Raw genomic sequence first — 18,496 nt, forward strand, 5'->3', positions numbered from 1 at the left:
CTGGCGGCTGGGCTGGGGCTGGGATTTAAAGGGTCCGGAGATCTGCGGTAGCTGGAGCCCCGGGCCCTTTAATTTGCCCCTGAGCCCCAGGGGCTCCCAGCCACCTCTGCAGCTGGGAGCCCCAGGTTGATTTAAAGGCCCTGGGGCTCCCAGCCACAGCCAGTGCCCCAGGGCCTTTAAATCTTGAGATGCCCCGCCTCTTCCAGTTGAGGCCACGCCTCTTCCAGATGAGGCCTCACACCCCTCAGGACTCCGGCAGTACCGGTAAGTCCTGTAAGTTACTTTCACCCCTGATTATAGTCATTGTCTTACTGCAAAGTTGTGAATGTTACGTGTATGTTGATGGCCACCCCGTTCTCCATTTTCTTTCCAATGAGCTGTTATCTATATGTTTGTACAGTGTTTTATAGAAGTAAAATCCCCTACAAGTGCCAGCTTTCAGTACAATACAGTATAATGCTCCTTTCCCACACATCTCCTTCCTAAGATTGTCTTTTCTACTGGATCACTCTCTTCAAAACTATTTACCACAGCTCGATTTTAAGACACGTTTTTTCCCCCGACAATATTTCCAATTTCTCTAGGTTCTTTTTCCATGATGTCTCTCCTCATGATATTCAGAACCCCTCCCTGTGACAGATACTGCAACCCCAGGTAGTATCTTTGGGAATCACTGTATTAAATCTATGAATAGTTTAAGTTCTACTGCATTTGGGAGGGTTACCACAGCTCCTTCGGGAAGAAAAAACAGGGTGGGTGAGGCGTGATTAAGGTGAATCACTGAGATTGTAAACAACTCCAGAAAGGTAACAGCCTTCAAGGTGGTTTATACAGACTGGTTCAAACTGGGTTACCAGAGTCAAGAGACAAAGAAAACTTCTGGTATGAAAGGCTGTTTAAACAGACTCAGGGCCTTCATTTTCATTTATCAAATGGGCAGGACCTTCTGACCACGGGGATCCCAACACTGAATCATTGGACGGACGGTGGTCTACCAGGCTGCTGAGAGAAAGCTGGCTCGTAACTTGTGACTGCTGGCAATGCACTGCTCAGAGCCTTTGGGGAGAATGCACAGCATTGGGGCTGGCCTGTAGGCAGACTGGTTTGTTGGGGGTATCACAGTGGAAGGCAGGGGGCTGTGCAGCATTAAAAACCCCTGGCCACAAGGAGGTGGGACAGGGGGTTCCCACCCAGAGACAGGTGATGGCTGGAGACCTGAGTAGGAACTCCTGGAGTGGATCACTGGAGGGTTGGGGGGGATAGAGATGCAGCTTCTCTGAAGCTGTCCCTAGCTAGTATCATCTCCAGATTTCATGACTGGACTGTTCAATTTCCAAACAGTTAATAAAGTAGTAAATGAGAGAGGAGTTACCAGGCACCCCGTCCACCCTACCCAGCCTGGTACCACCCCTCACCCTGACACCCTGCAGCCCCCCTGCTCTTGCAGAGGCATTTCACACAGTGACATCAATCAGCACCCACCTCTGTGCTGTGCCCTGGCACTTCGCACCTGCGCCCCCAGGATGATTAAGACCAGGCAGAGCAGGGCCCCCAGGATAATGCAGACGACCACGGGCACCGTGACTCTCCCACTGTCAGTGGGAGGACGGCGCGGGGGAGCTGGATGGAAATGAACATGCAAAAGGGAGAGATTATCGTGTGAGAGTCGGGGGCGGGGGCAGGGAGCTCCCCAGTCACTCATTGCATGGCCCAGGACAGCAGGGTAATGGGCTGAGACACAGTCTGTGAACCATGAGGGCAGCTCACAGGCTGCTGTTTAAATCATAGGCCCTGCCTGGTTAGCTGGAGCCAGCAAACAGGAACCACCCTGCTCAGCAGGGCCTGCAGCTCCCACCCGGGTGTCATTCACCCTCAGATTTCCCAGGCCATGGAAAGGAGCTCCTTCCCTCAGGCTGCAGCTTGCAGCTCCTCCTCTGTGACCCAGCACCAGGGAAAGTAACCCTTGTTGGGAGGAGGGGGATGCTTTACCTGGGGTATTTGGAGAATCTGTCCTCTCTGTCACACCTGCAAAGGGAAAGGGAAGAGAGTTGGAGCCTGGAGCAAGGGCAAGGTGACGTGTTGGTTCCTGGGGGGAACCTCACCACTGAGAGTCCCTGGTTGTCTCCAGCTGTCACCTCCACAAACTCCCTCACAGCAGCACAGGGCCTGTTTGTTAGTGATGTAGGGCCCAAGTTCCTTGTGCTCTGTGCAGCAATGAGCACTCTAGTAACAAACCAGCACACTGGGGCCTGCGATGGATGCAGGGGTTATGTGGGCTGATGCCTGAGCCAATCTGACCCCACAAAGGTCCCACCTCACAGCATCCATGATGCTCCTGCACACAGGAGATGGGAAGGCCTAGTCTGGGACCAAGGGGGGGTGGGGGGAGGGAGGGCTGATCCATCCTCTTCCCTGAAAATTACAGCATGTAGCAGAAACATCTCCTGTCACTCACCTGAGCAATTCACAGCAGCATCTTCCTTATGACCACAGTTGCTCTCACCCCAGGGCTTGGCAGGACAGTCCCAGAGAGATGACTCTGTCCCTCTGCAATTCAATGTCTCCACCCAGATGGGACCAGTCCCCTCGCCGAATGCAGCCTTGTCCGGGGCAGATAAAGCAGATCCACAGCCCAGTAGTTTACACACAACGTTAGCATCTGCCATGTCCCAGGAGTCATCACAAACTGTCCCCCAGGAACCATGGTACCAAACCTCCACTCTCCCCTCGCATCTGTCCTTTCCTCCCACGACACGTAACTTCTCCTGGTCTGGAAATGTAGAAACCTCACATGTTACTGGGGCAGCTGGGAAAGTCCTTAGGGACCAAGAGTGAGATAGTAAGAAGCAGAGATACCTGTGCAGCTTGGAGAGTTCGGGCACTCGGTGAACGGGTTTCGATTTGGTTTTGCTTTTTTTCCTATGAAGAGAAAAAGCCGAGGTAAATGCACTGGGTTGTGCGTATGACGTGGAAATAGAATTTATCTGTATTTTAACCCCCTAATTTCAGCACTGTATAAACTGAAATGTGAACTCGGGATCATTTAATACCTAATGAATTTGCTACTCAGATGCTACTGAGACACAGTGGGGGATTCCAGTCTTGAGCCAAACTGCACGGCCCGGGCCCATCTCTGATTGTTCATCCCAAAAGGATTAATAACCACAGAGCTGCCTAATGATGGTCTCTAGGGAGAGGCTTTGCTTTGCTCTCACGCTACCTTATCTCACTGTATAACACTGGTCTCTTTTATAATTAACTGATTAACTTCCATGTTTGTTGTTAATCAGAGAAATGCTTATTCATATTCTTATTCATTCATACTCCTCCCACAGTATTCTTGCCAGCAAGTTAAAGAAGTCTGGGCTGGATGAATGGATGGTAAATTGGATAGAAAACTGGCTAGATGGTTGGGCTCAACGGGTAGTGATAAATGGTTCCATGTCTAGTTGGCAGACGGTATCAAGTGGAGTGCCCCAAGGGTCGGTGCTGGGGCCGGTTTTGTTCAATATCTTCATTAACGATCTGGAGGATGGTGTGGACTGCACCCTTAGCAAGTTTGCAGATGACACTAAACTGGGAGGAGTGGTTGATACGCTGGAGGGTAGGGCTAGGATACAGAGGGACCTAGACAAATTAGAGGATTGGGCCAAAAGAAATATGATGAGGTTCAACAAGGACAAGTGCAGAGTCCTGCATTTAGGACGGAAGAATCCCATGCACTGCTATAGACTAAGGACCAAATGGCTGGGCAGCAGTTCTGCAGAAAAGGACCTAGGGGTTACGGTGGACGAAAAGCTGAATATGAGTCAACAGTGTGCCCTTGTTGCCAAGAAGGCTAATGGCATTTTGGGTTGTATAAGTAGGGGCATTTCCAGCAGATCGAGGGATGTGATCATTCCCCTCTATTCAGCACTGGTAAGGCCTCATTTGGAGTACTGTGTCCAGTTTTGGGCCCCACACTACAAGAAGGATGTGGATAAATTGGAGAGAGTCCAGCGGAGGGCAACAAAAATGATTAGGGGACTGGAGCACATGACTTATGAGGAGAGGCTGAGGGAACTGGGATTGTTTAGCCTGCAGAAGAGAAGAATGAGGGGGGATTTGATAGCTGCTTTCAACTACCTGAAAGGGGGTTCCAAAGAGGACGGATCTAGACTGTTCTCAGTGGTAGAAGATGACAGAACAAGGAGTAATGGTCTCAAGTTGCAGAGGGGGAGGTTTAGGTTGGACATTAGGAAAAACTTTTTCACTAGTAGGGTGGTGAAGCACTGGAATGGGTTACCGAGGGAGGTGGTAGAATCTCCTTCCTTAGAGGTTTTTAAGGCCAGGCTTGACAAAGCCCTGGTTGGGATGATTTAGTTGGGTTTGGTCCTGCTTTGAGCAGGGGGTTGGACAAGATGACCTCCTGAGGTCCCTTCCAACCCTGAGATTCTATGATTCTATGATTCTATATAAAAGGCTGTGAAAATATGTTTGTATCTTGTGTTAAGAATTTACATCGGCTTACACTGAGATGTGAACTACAACAAGTTCTATCCTTACACTTCAATTAATTGAGCACATTGCGTACATGTGTGTATCCACATGCACATGCAGGTAGTTTCAGAATTACCAGTGCAAGAAATATGGGTCTCTTCTGCTCGGTTTTCACACGACTTTGGATTCCAGGGCACTGATGGGCACTGCCAGAGGGAGCTGTGCTGCTCACTGCATCTAACGTTGTCCAGCCATGTGGGACCCTTTCCGTATTCTGAGACTTCTGCAATATACCCTCCGTCCCCACAGTTCAGCTGTTTGCAGACAATTGTTGCGGTGACTTCAGACATCCCATTGGAGCAAACACTGCCCCACGTCCCATTGTAGAAAACCTCCAGCCGCCCAGCACAGTCACTGTCGCTCACCAGCCTCAGATCTGTGAACTCTAGAAGGAAATGCACAAAAGGGAATTTAAATAATCTGATTCTGAAATGAACTGGAGTGTGAAGAGTGAAATCGCAGCGATTGCTAATGATCCTGCACATCATTCTGCAGGAGCAACTGCTAGAGAACCACTCAAGAATGAGAGACTCTTTTAGACACCACAGGCCCCTTAGAAATACAGTGGGCATCTCTGGAAGGCCACCAGTTGCCAGCAACTACATACAGATTGTAACAGGCCTGGAAAGATTGTGACATTGGCAGACCAGATGCCAGCTCTTGCCCAGGCTGCAGGCATTAGCTAAGACCTGACAATCTCATATCTGGAGACCAGGCCAGGTCACCTGTGTGTTACTTTTGCTCAAAACAGGTATTAGTCTTGTAAGAATATATTTAGTGTTTAGACTCTGTGAAATGGTGGTTAGTTGCTACAAGCATTAATCTCACTTGTAATGTAAAAAGGCAACTAAAATGATTAAGGGCTTGGAGAGGGTCCCATATGAGGAAATATTAAAGAGGCTAGGACTCTTCAGCTTGGAAAAGAGGAGACTAAGGGGGGATATGATAGAGGTATATAAAATCATGAGTGATGTTGAGAAAGTGGATAAGGAAAAGTTATTTACGTATTCCCATAATACAAGAACTAGGGGTCACCAAATGAAATTAATAGGCAGCAGATTTAAAACAAATAAAAGGAAGTTCTTCTTCACGCAGTGCACAGTCAACTTGTGGAACTCCTTACCTGAGGAGGTTGTGAATGCTAGGACTATAACAGCGTTTAAAAGAGAACGGGATAAATTCATGGTGGTGAAGTCCATAAATGGCTATTAGCCAGGATGGGTAAGGAATGGTGTCCCTAGTCTCTGTTTGTCAGAGGATGGAGATGGATGGCAGGAGAGAGATCACTTGATCATTACCTCTTAGGTTCACTCCCTCTGGGACACCTGACATTGGCCATTGTCGGTAGACAGATACTGGGCTAGACGGACCTTTGGTCTCACCCGGTATGGCTGTTCTAATGTCTGTGGTCCATGCTACAAGAAAATATGTAAGTTTTGCTTTATAACTGAAAATGTTGGCTCTGAACTTGTGAGCTCAGGCACGGGAATCATCTTCCTCCCCTCCTCCATGCCCAAGGACTTTCAAAATCAGATGGGCCATCAAGGATTGGTTAATGGCCTTATCACACCCAGGGAGCACCACATGCAGAAGGCCTCCTCCCATCGCTTTGAAGGCTGGAAGAAGGAGCTAAAAATAGTAGATGTGAAGATTTTTCATCCTTTTGGCTATTTGAAGTATGACAAGGCTAGAGGCACCAAACTGAAGCCAGAGACCCCAAGGGGTTACCCTTGAGTCAGGGCTGAGGGACATTTGGAATTGACTGATCACTACAACTCTGTCACTCCTAGGATTTAAATGGTAACTAATTTGTGTGTAGATGTTTGCTTGCTTTAACCTGTATTTCTTTTTTTATTCTTTTTATTTCTTTTTTCCTAGTCAATAAACCTGCATATAGTTAATTACGATTGGCTACAGGCATTGTCTTTGGTGTAAGATCTAGGTTACCAACTGACCTGGGGTAAGTGACTGGTCTCTTGGGACTGGAAACAACCTGAATGTCAAGTGATTTTTGGGGTGTAAGTCCAGTTTGTGTGTGGGTGGCCAGATAGACTGGAGAGTCTAAGGCAACTGTCTATGACTCCATGGTAAGCTTGATATAGTGATCCTGGAGTTCACATCTGTTACTGACTTGGTGAAATCTAATAGAATATACCACCAGTTTGGGGAGTTGCCCTGTTCTTCACATTTTGCCCGGAGGTGAGCACTCAGAGCTGTGAGCTACCCCAGACAGCATGGCAGGGATCAAACAGTCTGACCTTCTGTAAAACAGCTTAATAGAGCCTAATAAGTTGAGTCTGACTTAAGCAGAGCTTCTAGAAAGGCATCCATTTTAGACACCAAGACTTCAAGAGATGCAGAATGCACCATTTCCCTGGCAGTTTGTTCTGATGGTTAATCACCCTCCCTGTTAAAAACCTGCGCCTTATTTCTGAGGCAAATTTGTCTGGTTTCAGCTTCCAGCCATCGACTCTTGTTCTGCCTTTCTCCATTAGATTAAAGAGCCCTTTAGTAAGTGCTATGTTCTCCTTGTGACCGTCATCAAGTTTCCTCTTCGTCTTTCTGTTAAGCTGAACAGATTCAGCATCTTAAATCTCTCACCGTAAGGCTTTTATTCAAGCCCTCAGATCACTTTTGTGGCTCTTCTCTGCTCCCTCTCCAATTTTTGTGGACATCAGACCTGGACACAGTATTCCAGTATCTGTCTCACCAGTGCCATATACAACAGTAACATTTAGTCCTCCCTCCTACTCTCTGCTCCCCTGTGTATACATCCAAGGTTCGCATTAGCCCATTTTGATACACACAGCACTGGGAGCTCATGTTCAGTTATTTCTCCACTAGGACCCTACATCCTTTTCAGTCACTGCTTTCCATGATACAGTCTCCTTCAGACTCCTGAGATGCAGTATTCTAACATTAGGGAAATCTTCCAATAGCTCCAGTATCTCTGGGTGGGAGCTGAAGACTTTCTAATGGTGACTCTGGTAGGTAGTTACACAGGGGAAAGAGAGGCAGAGACTGTCAGGGAAAGTATCATTATCACCAATATCCTTAAACATCTGCCCCCTCCATTCAATCCCCTGGTAACACGGCTCACCAGAGCATTCCCAGAACAGACCTGAGCAGAGAACTCCGGCGTCCTCTTTGTGTCTGCAGTTGTGCTGGCCCCAGCCCCTGGAAGGACACGACCAGAGATCGGATTCATTCCCAGAGCAGTTCACGTCATCCAGCCAGATCTGCCCGGATCCTTCCCCATAATGAGCAGAGACAGTTGCACTGATGGCGTGTCCACATCCCAGTTGTTTGCAGACAACATTGGAGTCCAGTAGGTCCCAGAAATCATCACAGACTGTCCCCCAGCTGCCATTGTAATAAATCTCCACTCTCCCAGCACAGCGACCTGCCCCATTCACCAGTCTGATCCGCCTGCTTCCTGCAGGGATAGATCCCAGCTGTTAATATGTATTTTCCTACTGAACAGAGAATGCTTGTGAGATTTGGAAATGAATCACCTGAACAAACGACACCCACGTCCTCAGCAATTCCTGCCTGGGCTGTCTCAGATGTGGAGTTGTCACAGAGAGTCAGACGAGTCTCATTTCCTGCACACTGGACCCTTCTCAGCCCCACGGGGCCTGTTCCTCGCTCAGACTTAGGGGGGTTATAAGCTTTCTCAGCGACTCCACACCGGAGCTGCCAGCACACCACGCTGGCATCATTCATGTCCCACTGATCATCCAGCACTCTGCCCCACACACCATGGAGGGAAATCTCAACTCTTCCATCACACCGGCTCTCTCCATTCAGCAGTCTGAGTGATTCAGAGTGACCTGAGATCAGGAGAGAGGGGAAATACACTGAATAACACTCCCTGTTATACACTAGAAATAGTACAGAGTGTGCATGAAATTATGGACTGTTTCTCAATAAGAAGATATAAGCCAGTGATCAGAGTGTGTCACAGTGTTAAAGGGAACAGCCTCTGTCAGAAGACACTTATTCTTTTGAATCTATAAGTGGAAGGTGCTATAAGGATTGTAACACTCTGAGCTTGACAGAAGGGCTTGCTAGCAGCCTCTGTAAATGAGTGAGCGAGGGAATTCCTGCAGGATACTGATTGGGAAAATAGTCTCTGTGTGTGGTGGTAGAATGGCTGCTGAGGTTTGTAGTCACTTTATCCAGGCTTAAATGCCTGGAAACCAGTGAGTGGTGTCTGCACAAGCACTTAGCAGATGGGTCATGAATGATATAGGCAAGTTTGCCTTGAGGGAGTTTGGCCAATGGAAGAGCAGGGCTCACGGTGGTCAGGAACAGATTATTGTTGGTAAAATTCCTTATTTCCCTCTGATCTTTGCTCAGTCGGTGGCAACTTTCTTGGTTCACCTGGGTCCAGTGCAGAAGCTCCCAGTGTGAGATAGTTCCCGGCACTGGTGGTTCTGACTGGAGCTGTCCCCTGAAGTGTGGTGTCATCTCTGAGCCCAACGTGAGATTCCAGCTGATCAATTCACACCACACTAAGCAGGTTGTGTGTGGGGCGGGGAACGGGATGTTCTCTGTTGGTGAATATTGTGACTCCAACGTCAGTCTTTGCGTGTGTCTCAGAATCAGTGAGTCCTACAGCAAGGTGGTAAGTTCGGAATTACTCACCGAGTTCAGACCCAGCTGCAGCCAGGAGAGACTGACAATGGTAAAAGACAACAGCAGAGTCAGTGCAGGGCGCACTCACTGGCTGTGTCAGGTACAGCATGTACTAGTATGGCAACCTGACAGATGCAGTGTGTGTGCACTGGATCCAAACAGCTCAAGGATCTTGGTGCCAAATAACATTTCAAGGCTAAGAGTGAAATCCTGGCCCCATGGAAGGCAATGCTAAAACCGCCATTGACTTCAATGCAGCCTGGAGTTTGCCCTAAGACTGGAGCAGGAGAATGCCTGTGTGCAGCTAGTGTAGTGCAGGGGTGTAGCCATGGGTGGGCCATGGCCCATCCAGTTAGCATCCAGGCCCACCCAAATTAGGGGCAGAGCCCCCCAAATCTTATATAGGCACCTATTACCTCCCACCACCTGTCCAATTTTTTTACATTTGCTGTCTGGTTACCTAGGCACACCCTGCAGCCGGTGTGCCCCGGGCAGCCCCAGCTTTGGGTGCCTGCTGAGCGGAAAAGGCTGGCTGGAAGGGGTGGAGGGAAGAGATCCCCCCTCCTGCCCCCTCACCAGGGCACTGGATCCCTCCTGCACACTTCCCTCTACCCCTTCCATCATTGTCCACTCCCCAAAATTCAGGACCCCTGTTTGAAATGGGCCATCCTGATTATCACTACAAAAGTTTTTTTTTCTCCTGCTGATAATAGCCCACCTTAATCGATTGGTCTGTCAACCCCCATTTTTTCATGTTCTCTGTATATATCATCTATATCTATATCTCTCTTCCTACTGTATTTTCCACTCCATGCATCTAATGAAGTGGGCTTTAGCCCATGAAAGCTTATGCCCAAATAAATGTGTTAGTCTCCAAGGTGCCACAAGTATTCCTCGTTCGTTCTGCTTATACAGACTAACACGGCTACCACTCTGAAACCCGTCCTAGCTATGGTACTAGTGTAGTGTGAGGGTAGAGAGTAGATTTGGGGCTTTCCCAGGGCCAGCTTCAGGTTTTCTGCCACCCCAAGCAGTGGAAAAAAAAAAAGCCTATCGGCGGCAGCTCAGTCGTGCCACTCCATTCTTCGGCGGCAGTTTGGCGACATGTCCTTCGTTCCCTCTCTTCATCTTTGGCAGCACTTTGGAGGCAGGTCAAAGAGAAAGAGAGAGACTGAGGGACTCGCCACTGAATTCCGGCAGAAGACCCAGAGGGGCCGCGCCAATAGCGGACGGACTGCCGCCCTTTTGTATTGGCTGCCCCAAGCACCAGCTTCCTTAGCAGGTGCCTGGAGCTGGCCCTGGGCTCTCTGAGGAGCTATAACTGGGTACCAGAGCCCCTCAGGAAGGCCATGTGGGATCATGCCAGAAAGAGATCCTACGGAAGGGACCAGGTGTTTTTCCTTAGAAGGGATTCTCCTTCCAGTAGCTGTAGGGAGAAATCAGCATTTTCATGTGCTGAGGAGTTCCCTCCGAGAACCAGGGCATGGGCTGGGTAGCTAGTTAGGAGAGGCAGGGCAGGGCTGTGGGGAATTCAGTTAGGAATGCAGGTAGCAGCCTCTGTGAGAAGCAGGAGAACTGGGAGGTGATTTGCCCCCAAGGTACAAAGGTATCGGCTGTAAAGAGGAGAGTAGACGTCTGTTGTGAGTGCTGGGCAAGACCCTATAGGCTTAGTCATGGTGTGTAACAGCACCAGTGACTCTGGGCTCTGTGGGAGACAGTCCTGGAAGCTACGTGTCCATTATTAGGAAGAAGGTTGAAATCCAAGGCTTCTGCAGTAGGTTTCTCTGTAAGGACCCCAGTTCCAGCCAGGCAAGAAGCCCTGTGGAGACTTTGTACATGGCTGAGAAGATGGGGCAGAGAGGGGAGCTGCAACTTCTTAAGCAGGAGGGATCCCTTTGGTGAGGGGAGAAGCAGATGATCACAGTGGCTTCTTTGGGTCTTAAAACTCTACAAATCTATAAACCCATAAGACGGGCTCCATTTAGTCACAAGGGAACCAGATTGGCTGGCCAATAAAAATAAGTTTTCTAGTGAATTATTTTTCCTGCAGGGCTCTGGCCACTTTCAGTGCCCAGGATGGATAAATCGGGGTTGTACAGCATCAGGCTGTTGCCTGTACGACCCCTGCCTCATTCACTTTAGAAACTAGAAGGCCTGTAGAGAAGGAGCAGGGGAGCACAGGAAAAACTAGGATGATCTTGTTAAGAGCAGTGACCAGTATTCAGTAGAGCTCAGTTCTGTTCCTGCCTCTGTTGCAGACTTCACAGGTGATGCTGAGCAGGTCTCTTAAGCCAGTTTTCATGGGGTGTGATCTGCAGAAGTACTGAGCACTCACAACTGCCGCTAGGGTCAAGACAAGCTGTGGCTGCTCAGCCCTTCTGCAGTCAGGCAGTGTGGTCGGGTGGAACTAGCACAGGGCTGCAAGTCAAAATATTCAGTTTTATCCTGGTTCCACTGCTGACTCACTGGGTGGCCTTGGGCAAGTCACTTTGTTTTCTCTCTCAGTTTCACCAGCTGTAAAATGGAGCTAATAATAATACTTATCCACCTGCTTACCTGGAGTTCTGTGAGGGTTTATTAAAGTTTTTGCAGTACTTTGAACACATAAAGATCTACAGAAATGGTGAGTACACTGAAGAATCAGGCCCCGAGGGTCTCAGGTTGGTGCCCAATCATCCCAAATAAGTAGCGAGTTTGGAAGTTTGGCTTTAATCATTGTTTGTAAAAATTTTAAAAGCAACTAAATGATGTAGGAGCCTACGTGCCATTTTCAGAAATGATTTAGGCTACAAGAAGGTGAAGTCTTCAGGGTTCTTGGGCTCCTTCATTACTGGAGAAAATGGGATTAAAGTCCCTAAATCAAGTCACTTAAGCTTATTTTGTCATTTTGAAAATGTTATTCTTGGGCTTCTAAGTGCCTAAGTCACATTTGAAATAGCAGATTCTTATGATGCCTATCTCCCAGGGGTGTTTTGAAGACAAATTCATTAATGTTTGCGGTGCACTCTGATACTACTGTTATGAGCACCATAGAAAAGCCCATGAAGAAATTAATAATTCTGTATTTAGGGCAGTGTTTGTACGGTATGTAGAGTGAATAAGGCCCTAGGTCACAGGTTGAATTATGAGGATAAAAAGAAATATTCTACAGCTCCTTCAGCCCCTGATCACCATCCTCCCAGTGCACTAAAGGAGGCAGGAGCTAGTGGGATGGAGGGGAATAATAGGACATATACATGAAATTAGATTGTGTCATAATGTATATGCAGAAGGGAGGGTGGGAGGTCTGAATTAATATTGCGTGGATAACCTTAACTCTGATATTTCCTAATTCTTGCGCATTTGGCTTTGACTAATAAGACTGTTTAATTTTGTAATGTTTTTATGGAAGGTAAATATTAGAGCTGTTAACAACCCAGCATTTTTCTTGTTAAGTACTGTATGATAATGCAGTATTCAACTTTTAAACACATCAAAGAGATTGCAATGTGAAAATGGAATGAGAATTTTTGTTTCGATTCTAACTAAAATGTTGATTCATTTAAACTTTTTGAAAATGAAAAAATCTATTTTCCTTTTCATATTTGGGTTTACAAGTTTTCCCCATCTCCCCCTTTCTATTTTTTCATCTTTTCTTCCACTGTAAAAAGTTTGAAAAAATTTAAAAAAATGTAAGAAATTGCGGGGGGTGGGGGAGGAGGGAATCTTTCTGAGTTTTTTTTTTCAACTGGAAAGGTGTGAAAAAGAGTTAGAAAAAACCAAAGTGAGATAAAGTGCTACTTTCTCTGTGACGTGCTACCAAAAATATCCTCAGGAACTCAAGTGAGAGAGGGGAAATGTTTATTTTCAGCAGTTTATAATTCAAGCAAACCTGGAAGGGATTTCCCTGCACTAGGGGAAGGCACTTCCCTGGCCCCAACATTACCCTTTCCCAAATTGCAAAGGCTGCTGCAAACAGTGAAGGCATAAAAGCTTCTCAAGAAGGTGTTGAGAGTATTTTATAATAGAAAGTGTGAAGCAACCTCCATATTGGGAATTGCTAGTAGCTCCCCCTCTAATTACTATAGCAGTGATTTCAAGAAGGATGGGGATAGTGAATTGGTGACATTTATGAAACCCGAAGGACAAAGTGCTGCCTCTGCTCCATTGCCCTGCGGAAGGACAGAATTGTTAATGTTTTTACTGGAGAATCCAGGGCATTCCTGGGTCATCACTATTCTTTTTGTGATGATATTTATTTTAATTTTATTTTTAATACGTTTACCATTATTATAGTGGGTTAGGATCTAGCTCCCCCTCCCCTTGCTGTGCCCTGAGGTTCCCCTGCTTTAGAGTCTAAGGGGCAAGTGTCATTAATCCAACATTACACTTACCTGAGCAAACCACACTGGCATCATTGTCGTGGGAGCACTGAGAGGCCCCCAGGGCAGTAACAGGGCAATACCCTAAATGAGGTTCAGTTCCTTTACAGTGAAATGTGTCAGTCCGGACAGAGACAGTTCCCCTCCCAAAATACCCTCCTCCTGGGGCTGATATAGCGAGTCCACAGTCGAGCTGTCGACAGAGAACGTTGGCATCTGGTAAATCCCAGCGTGAGTCACAGAGGGTTCCCCAGGCACCAAGAACCTGGATCTCCACCCTCCCTGAGCATGTTGTGCTGCCGTTTACCAGCCGGAGCCCTGTGTGCCCTGGGGAGAAGAGAGAAGGAGTTTAGAGAGGGATCCTTGGAGCTATTTTATATCATATAGTTAAAGAAAGGAAAGTCAGGGGGGATTTGATGCAATTGTAGTTATCTTGGATCATTGTGTTTTATGAGAAGCTGGTGCCATCCTATTACCCCAGCTCTCTGCACAGTGATATCAGTATATTGCTTCACCCTAATCTAAAATTCACATCACTCAGATTTTAAAGACTTTGCACTGAATTCTTACCTGAGCATATGGCTCCAGCATCATTTGCGTGTGAGCATGTCTGACTGATGTTCGATATCCTGGGACAGAACGCATGGTGAGACTCATTCCCCACACACTGGAACGCTTCAGTCCAGATTGGTCCATGTCCTTCTCCGAAGTGAGCTCCTCCTAGGATGGACAGAGCTGTTCCACATTGTAGTTCATTACAGATAACGTTGGCAGCTTTGAGATCAAAGTGGGCATCACAGACTGTGGTCCATGTTTCTCCATCTCTTATTTCCACACGTCCCGAACAGCCACTATGCCCTCCAACCAGCCGGGGCTTAATGTGCCCTAGAAATTCAATGAAGGCAAGAATTTACAAGGGAGTCTCAGGGAGTTAGATGCTCAATGGCCATACATTTTTGGCTGAACACCAATCATGGCTCAGTGGAAAAGTGCAAGCAGCAGTTAGAAATAAAAAAAACCATATATAACAAATGGAAAACAGTAGTATTATATAACAATCAATATACATTAGATGTTAAGATGTGTAGAAAATTGATAAGGGAGGCTAATGATATTAGGGAAAAAATCATGGGTTGCTGTGCTAAGGAGACTCGTAAGGCATTTTTTAAGTATACCAGGAACAAACAAAAAATCAGTGGTGGAGTTCCACTGCAAATCAAGATGTTTAAACTGTTAATAATGATGACAAAAAGGCAGAAGTATTCAATAAACATTTCTGATTTTGTATTGAAACAGGATGTATCATATTATGTGAAAAGGATGAACTACTTATCAGTCCATTTGTAACTCAGGAGGAAATTAAACAGTCTTTACTATTTTTATATCAGCAAGCCTCAATAGCTGATAAAACCGCAGAATAAGAGAAATGTAGGGTTGGAAGGAATCTCAAGAGGTCCATCTCCAAGGGAGGTTTAAGTATACCTAGGCCACCCTGACAGATGTTTGTGTAACTTCTTGTGCAAAGTCACTGATGATGGGGATTACACAACCTCCCTATGTACCCTTTCCAGTACTTAATTATCCCTATAGTTAGAAAGTTTTTTCTAATATCTAATCTGAATCTCATTTGCTACAATCTAAAATGATTGTCTAGTCCTACCCTTGGTGGATATGGATAACAATTGACAAACTATCTTTCAGTTATTTGAAGACTGGTATCAGTTCACCTCTCAGTCTTCTCTTCTCTCAACTAAAAATGTCCAATTCTTTCAACATTTCCTCATAGATCATGATTTCGAAATCTCTTACTCTGTTGCCCTCCTCTGGACATTCTTCAATTTGTCTTTATCTTTCTTAAACAGTGATGAGCAAAACTGGACACAGTATTCCAGCTGAGGCCACACCAGTGCGAAGTAGAGTGGGACAATTACCTCCTGTGTCTTACATATAACATTCTTGTTAATACAATTCAGAATGGCATTTCCCTTTTCCACAACAGCATCACAACTTTTCAGATTGTGATCCACTATAACCCCAAGATCATTTTCTGCAGAACTGCTGCCTAGTCAGCTATTCTCAATTTTGGGGGGTTTCTTTGCATTTGATTTGTCCTTTGTAAGTCTAATGCTTTGCACTTGTCTTTATTGAATTTCACTTTACTGATTTCAGACCAATTCTCCAGTTTATCAAGATCGTTTTGAATTTTAACCCTGCCTTCCAAAGAGCTTGCGACCCCCTCAGCTTCATGTCATCCACAAATTGTGTAAGTGTATCGCTACTCCATCACCCAAGTCATTTACGAAACTATTGAATAGTACCAGCCCAGGACAGTGTTATTCTGTATTTATCCATAGGGACACAGCAATCACAGAGAAAAAAATAAAGCAACTGAAGGCCCACAGGGCTATGTCTTACCGAAAGCTCAGCTTTCCCCTCAAAATCTGGGCTGACTCAGCATATCCCAGGAACCCCTGCTTCTGGGGATTGTGTTACAGTCTCCTTCCCTGCAGACCTTGCCTCACCCACTCTGTTCATCAGGGCTCCCTTGTTAACAATTCCCAAGCTCGCATTTTAAGATTGTCCACCTCAGGGGCCCTCCCAAGGAAGGGGGCTTGTGCTCAGCTTGGCCAGATGGAAAAGTTCAAAACCCCTGACACCTGTTTTGTCAGTTACGTACCAGTAACTGGGTTCTATGAAACCACTGTCTGCCGTCCTGGCACATGTATGGAGCTCAGACGGGGGTTACCCTTTGAACCCTGGTAGGAAATGTGAAAATAGCAGTAAAAGGGACTGAAGTGCACATAATAGACACAGAAATACAGATATAGCCCATGTTCTTTGCAGGGTTATAGTAGACAAAGAACTGAACATGAGCTCCCAGTGTGATGCTGCTGCAAAAACTGCTAAGATGATCCCTGGATGTATAAATAGGGGAGCAATGAGTGCAGCTGGCTGAAACGCAGGGTTTCCAGTGTACAGGAAATTTCACTCTTTTAAAATTTCCTGTGAATTGGAAATCCAGCTAAAATTTTGTTTTGGAAACTCCAGCCCATGGTGTATCCAACATGAAATTTGCTCCCAGGAACCCCGACAGATGCGGAGTGACACTGACATCCTTGTCAGTTTCACCACTGTTAGTATCAGGACAATCATGTCAATTTCTCACAGCCACTGCTGGGGCTCTGGGGCAGCCTCATCATGTGGCCTGCCCTGGACCGGAGACCCCCGGGCTCCCAGACTCCTTGGCCAGCTGGCAGCCTAAATAGGCAAATAGCCCAGTCCGGGACATTCTGCAAGGCAGGGCTGCCCCAGAGCCACAGACCCTGGGACACCAGAACCCATCCCAGGACTTCCAGAATCCCTGATGTAGACCCTGGAGCTGAGCCTTGGTTAGAGCTGGGGCTCCCAGGGCTTCCTATCCCATGGCAAAGAGCCTGAAAGCATTGGCAGGGCTGCCCTGGACGTACAGACCCTAGAAAGCCCAGGGTCTCCAATTCTGAGGCAATCTATATGGTGAGGCTGCCTCAGAGCTGCAGATCCTAGAAGACTGGGGTACCCAGCCCTGGGACAAGCTGCATGGCAGGACTAACAGGAGCAACCAGGAACCTGGCAGGGAACCATGGACATTTCCACCAGACCCTGCTTGTGGTTTCAAGAAAGTTCTTTGAACCTGATTCATTTTCATGACAAGTACTGAATTCAACAAACTGGCATTTTCCATTTAAACTCTTGTTTGCCAAATAATTTCCAACCAGCTCTAGTAGGATGTTGATTTTTCCTGTGTGTGCAGCACTGGGGAGACAAATACTGAATCTGCTTTTAGCATCCACATTGTAAGAAGGATGTTAAAAAATTGGAAAGGGCACTGAGAAGATCCACAATAATGATTCCAGAGCTTGAAAATGTGCCCTGTAGTGAGTGATTTAAGGAGGCCAATCTGTTTAGCTTGTCAAAAAGATGACCTAGACGTGCCTCGATTTCAGTGTATAAATACCTTCCCATGGACAAAATGCTGCATATTAAAGGCCTTCTTAATCTAGTGGGGAAGGCATAACAAGAACCAATGGATGGAAGTTAAAGCCAGATAAGTTCCTATTAGAGGTAAGACAGACATAATACTGATGAAACACTGGAACAAACTACCAAGGGAAGCAGAAGATTCTCTACCTCCTGAAGTATTCAGAACAAAATTGGATGCCTTTCAGGAAGATATGCTTTAGCCAAACGCAAGTTCAGATGAAGTAGAGGAGTAATTGGTTTAAATTCTTTAATCTTTGTTACCCAGGAGGTCAGACTAGATCTAAAGCTCCCTTCTGGCCCTAAAATCTATAAAGCTATGAATCAAAAATAAATTTAAGGTTTCAAAGAGAAGCATTCAAACATTCAGAATGCCAGACTTGTACCTGCCTGTGAAACCTTCATTAGTCCCTTTGTGACTATGGGTGCAGGTTCATTGTCCAGAACATGAACCTGGAAAAAGCGTGGTTGGTGTTGAAAAACACAGACACTCATGAGAAGTGCTAGGCATTGACACGTGCATAAACACATTCCAGAAGGGTAATACCAGACCACCCTGATACAGGGTTATGGTGTAAACACACTTCCCAATGATGATACAGGGACACACTAACCCCTCCTAATGGTCAGGTCAGGATGACAAGGTGATGGATAGAGATGTTTTGATCCAACCAAAATGTACCAGGTAAAGGGTGGTAATTAACCACATCTGAGGGGCAAGACATAACTGATTCCTATCAGAGTATAAAAGACAAGTTGCAGAGGGAGTCTTCTGGCCTCGGAGTCGGGAGGTGGGGATGGAAAGTCTCACCACTCACTGAGCCAAGTTCATTGTATGAGGCATAGAGGTGCCAGTGTAACTGTAGACATTGATCCGGGGAGCTAGTACCGTGCTTTGTCAGCAATAAATCTGATGAGCGCCTTCACCACTGAACCAA

General features: G+C 46.5%; 1 protein-coding gene across 1 annotated transcript in view; it reads right to left on the reverse strand.

Moving 5' to 3' along the window:
* The window catches only part of LOC123347352 (scavenger receptor cysteine-rich type 1 protein M130-like), a 71,954-nt gene that overhangs the window by 11,590 nt on the left and 41,868 nt on the right, over positions 1–18,496 (reverse strand). The window contains exons 4-11 of the mRNA XM_044984799.1: positions 14,112–14,426; positions 13,554–13,868; positions 8,055–8,372; positions 7,661–7,975; positions 4,616–4,924; positions 2,456–2,770; positions 1,990–2,025; positions 1,483–1,620 (exon numbers count right to left, since the gene is read on the reverse strand). Of these exons, the coding sequence (XP_044840734.1) occupies positions 1,483–1,620; positions 1,990–2,025; positions 2,456–2,770; positions 4,616–4,924; positions 7,661–7,975; positions 8,055–8,372; positions 13,554–13,868; positions 14,112–14,426 (2,061 nt within the window). The remainder of the gene's footprint in view (positions 1–1,482; positions 1,621–1,989; positions 2,026–2,455; positions 2,771–4,615; positions 4,925–7,660; positions 7,976–8,054; positions 8,373–13,553; positions 13,869–14,111; positions 14,427–18,496) is intronic.

The sequence above is a fragment of the Mauremys mutica genome, chromosome 1 (assembly GCF_020497125.1).
Source record: "Mauremys mutica isolate MM-2020 ecotype Southern chromosome 1, ASM2049712v1, whole genome shotgun sequence".
NCBI lineage: Eukaryota > Metazoa > Chordata > Testudines > Geoemydidae > Mauremys > Mauremys mutica.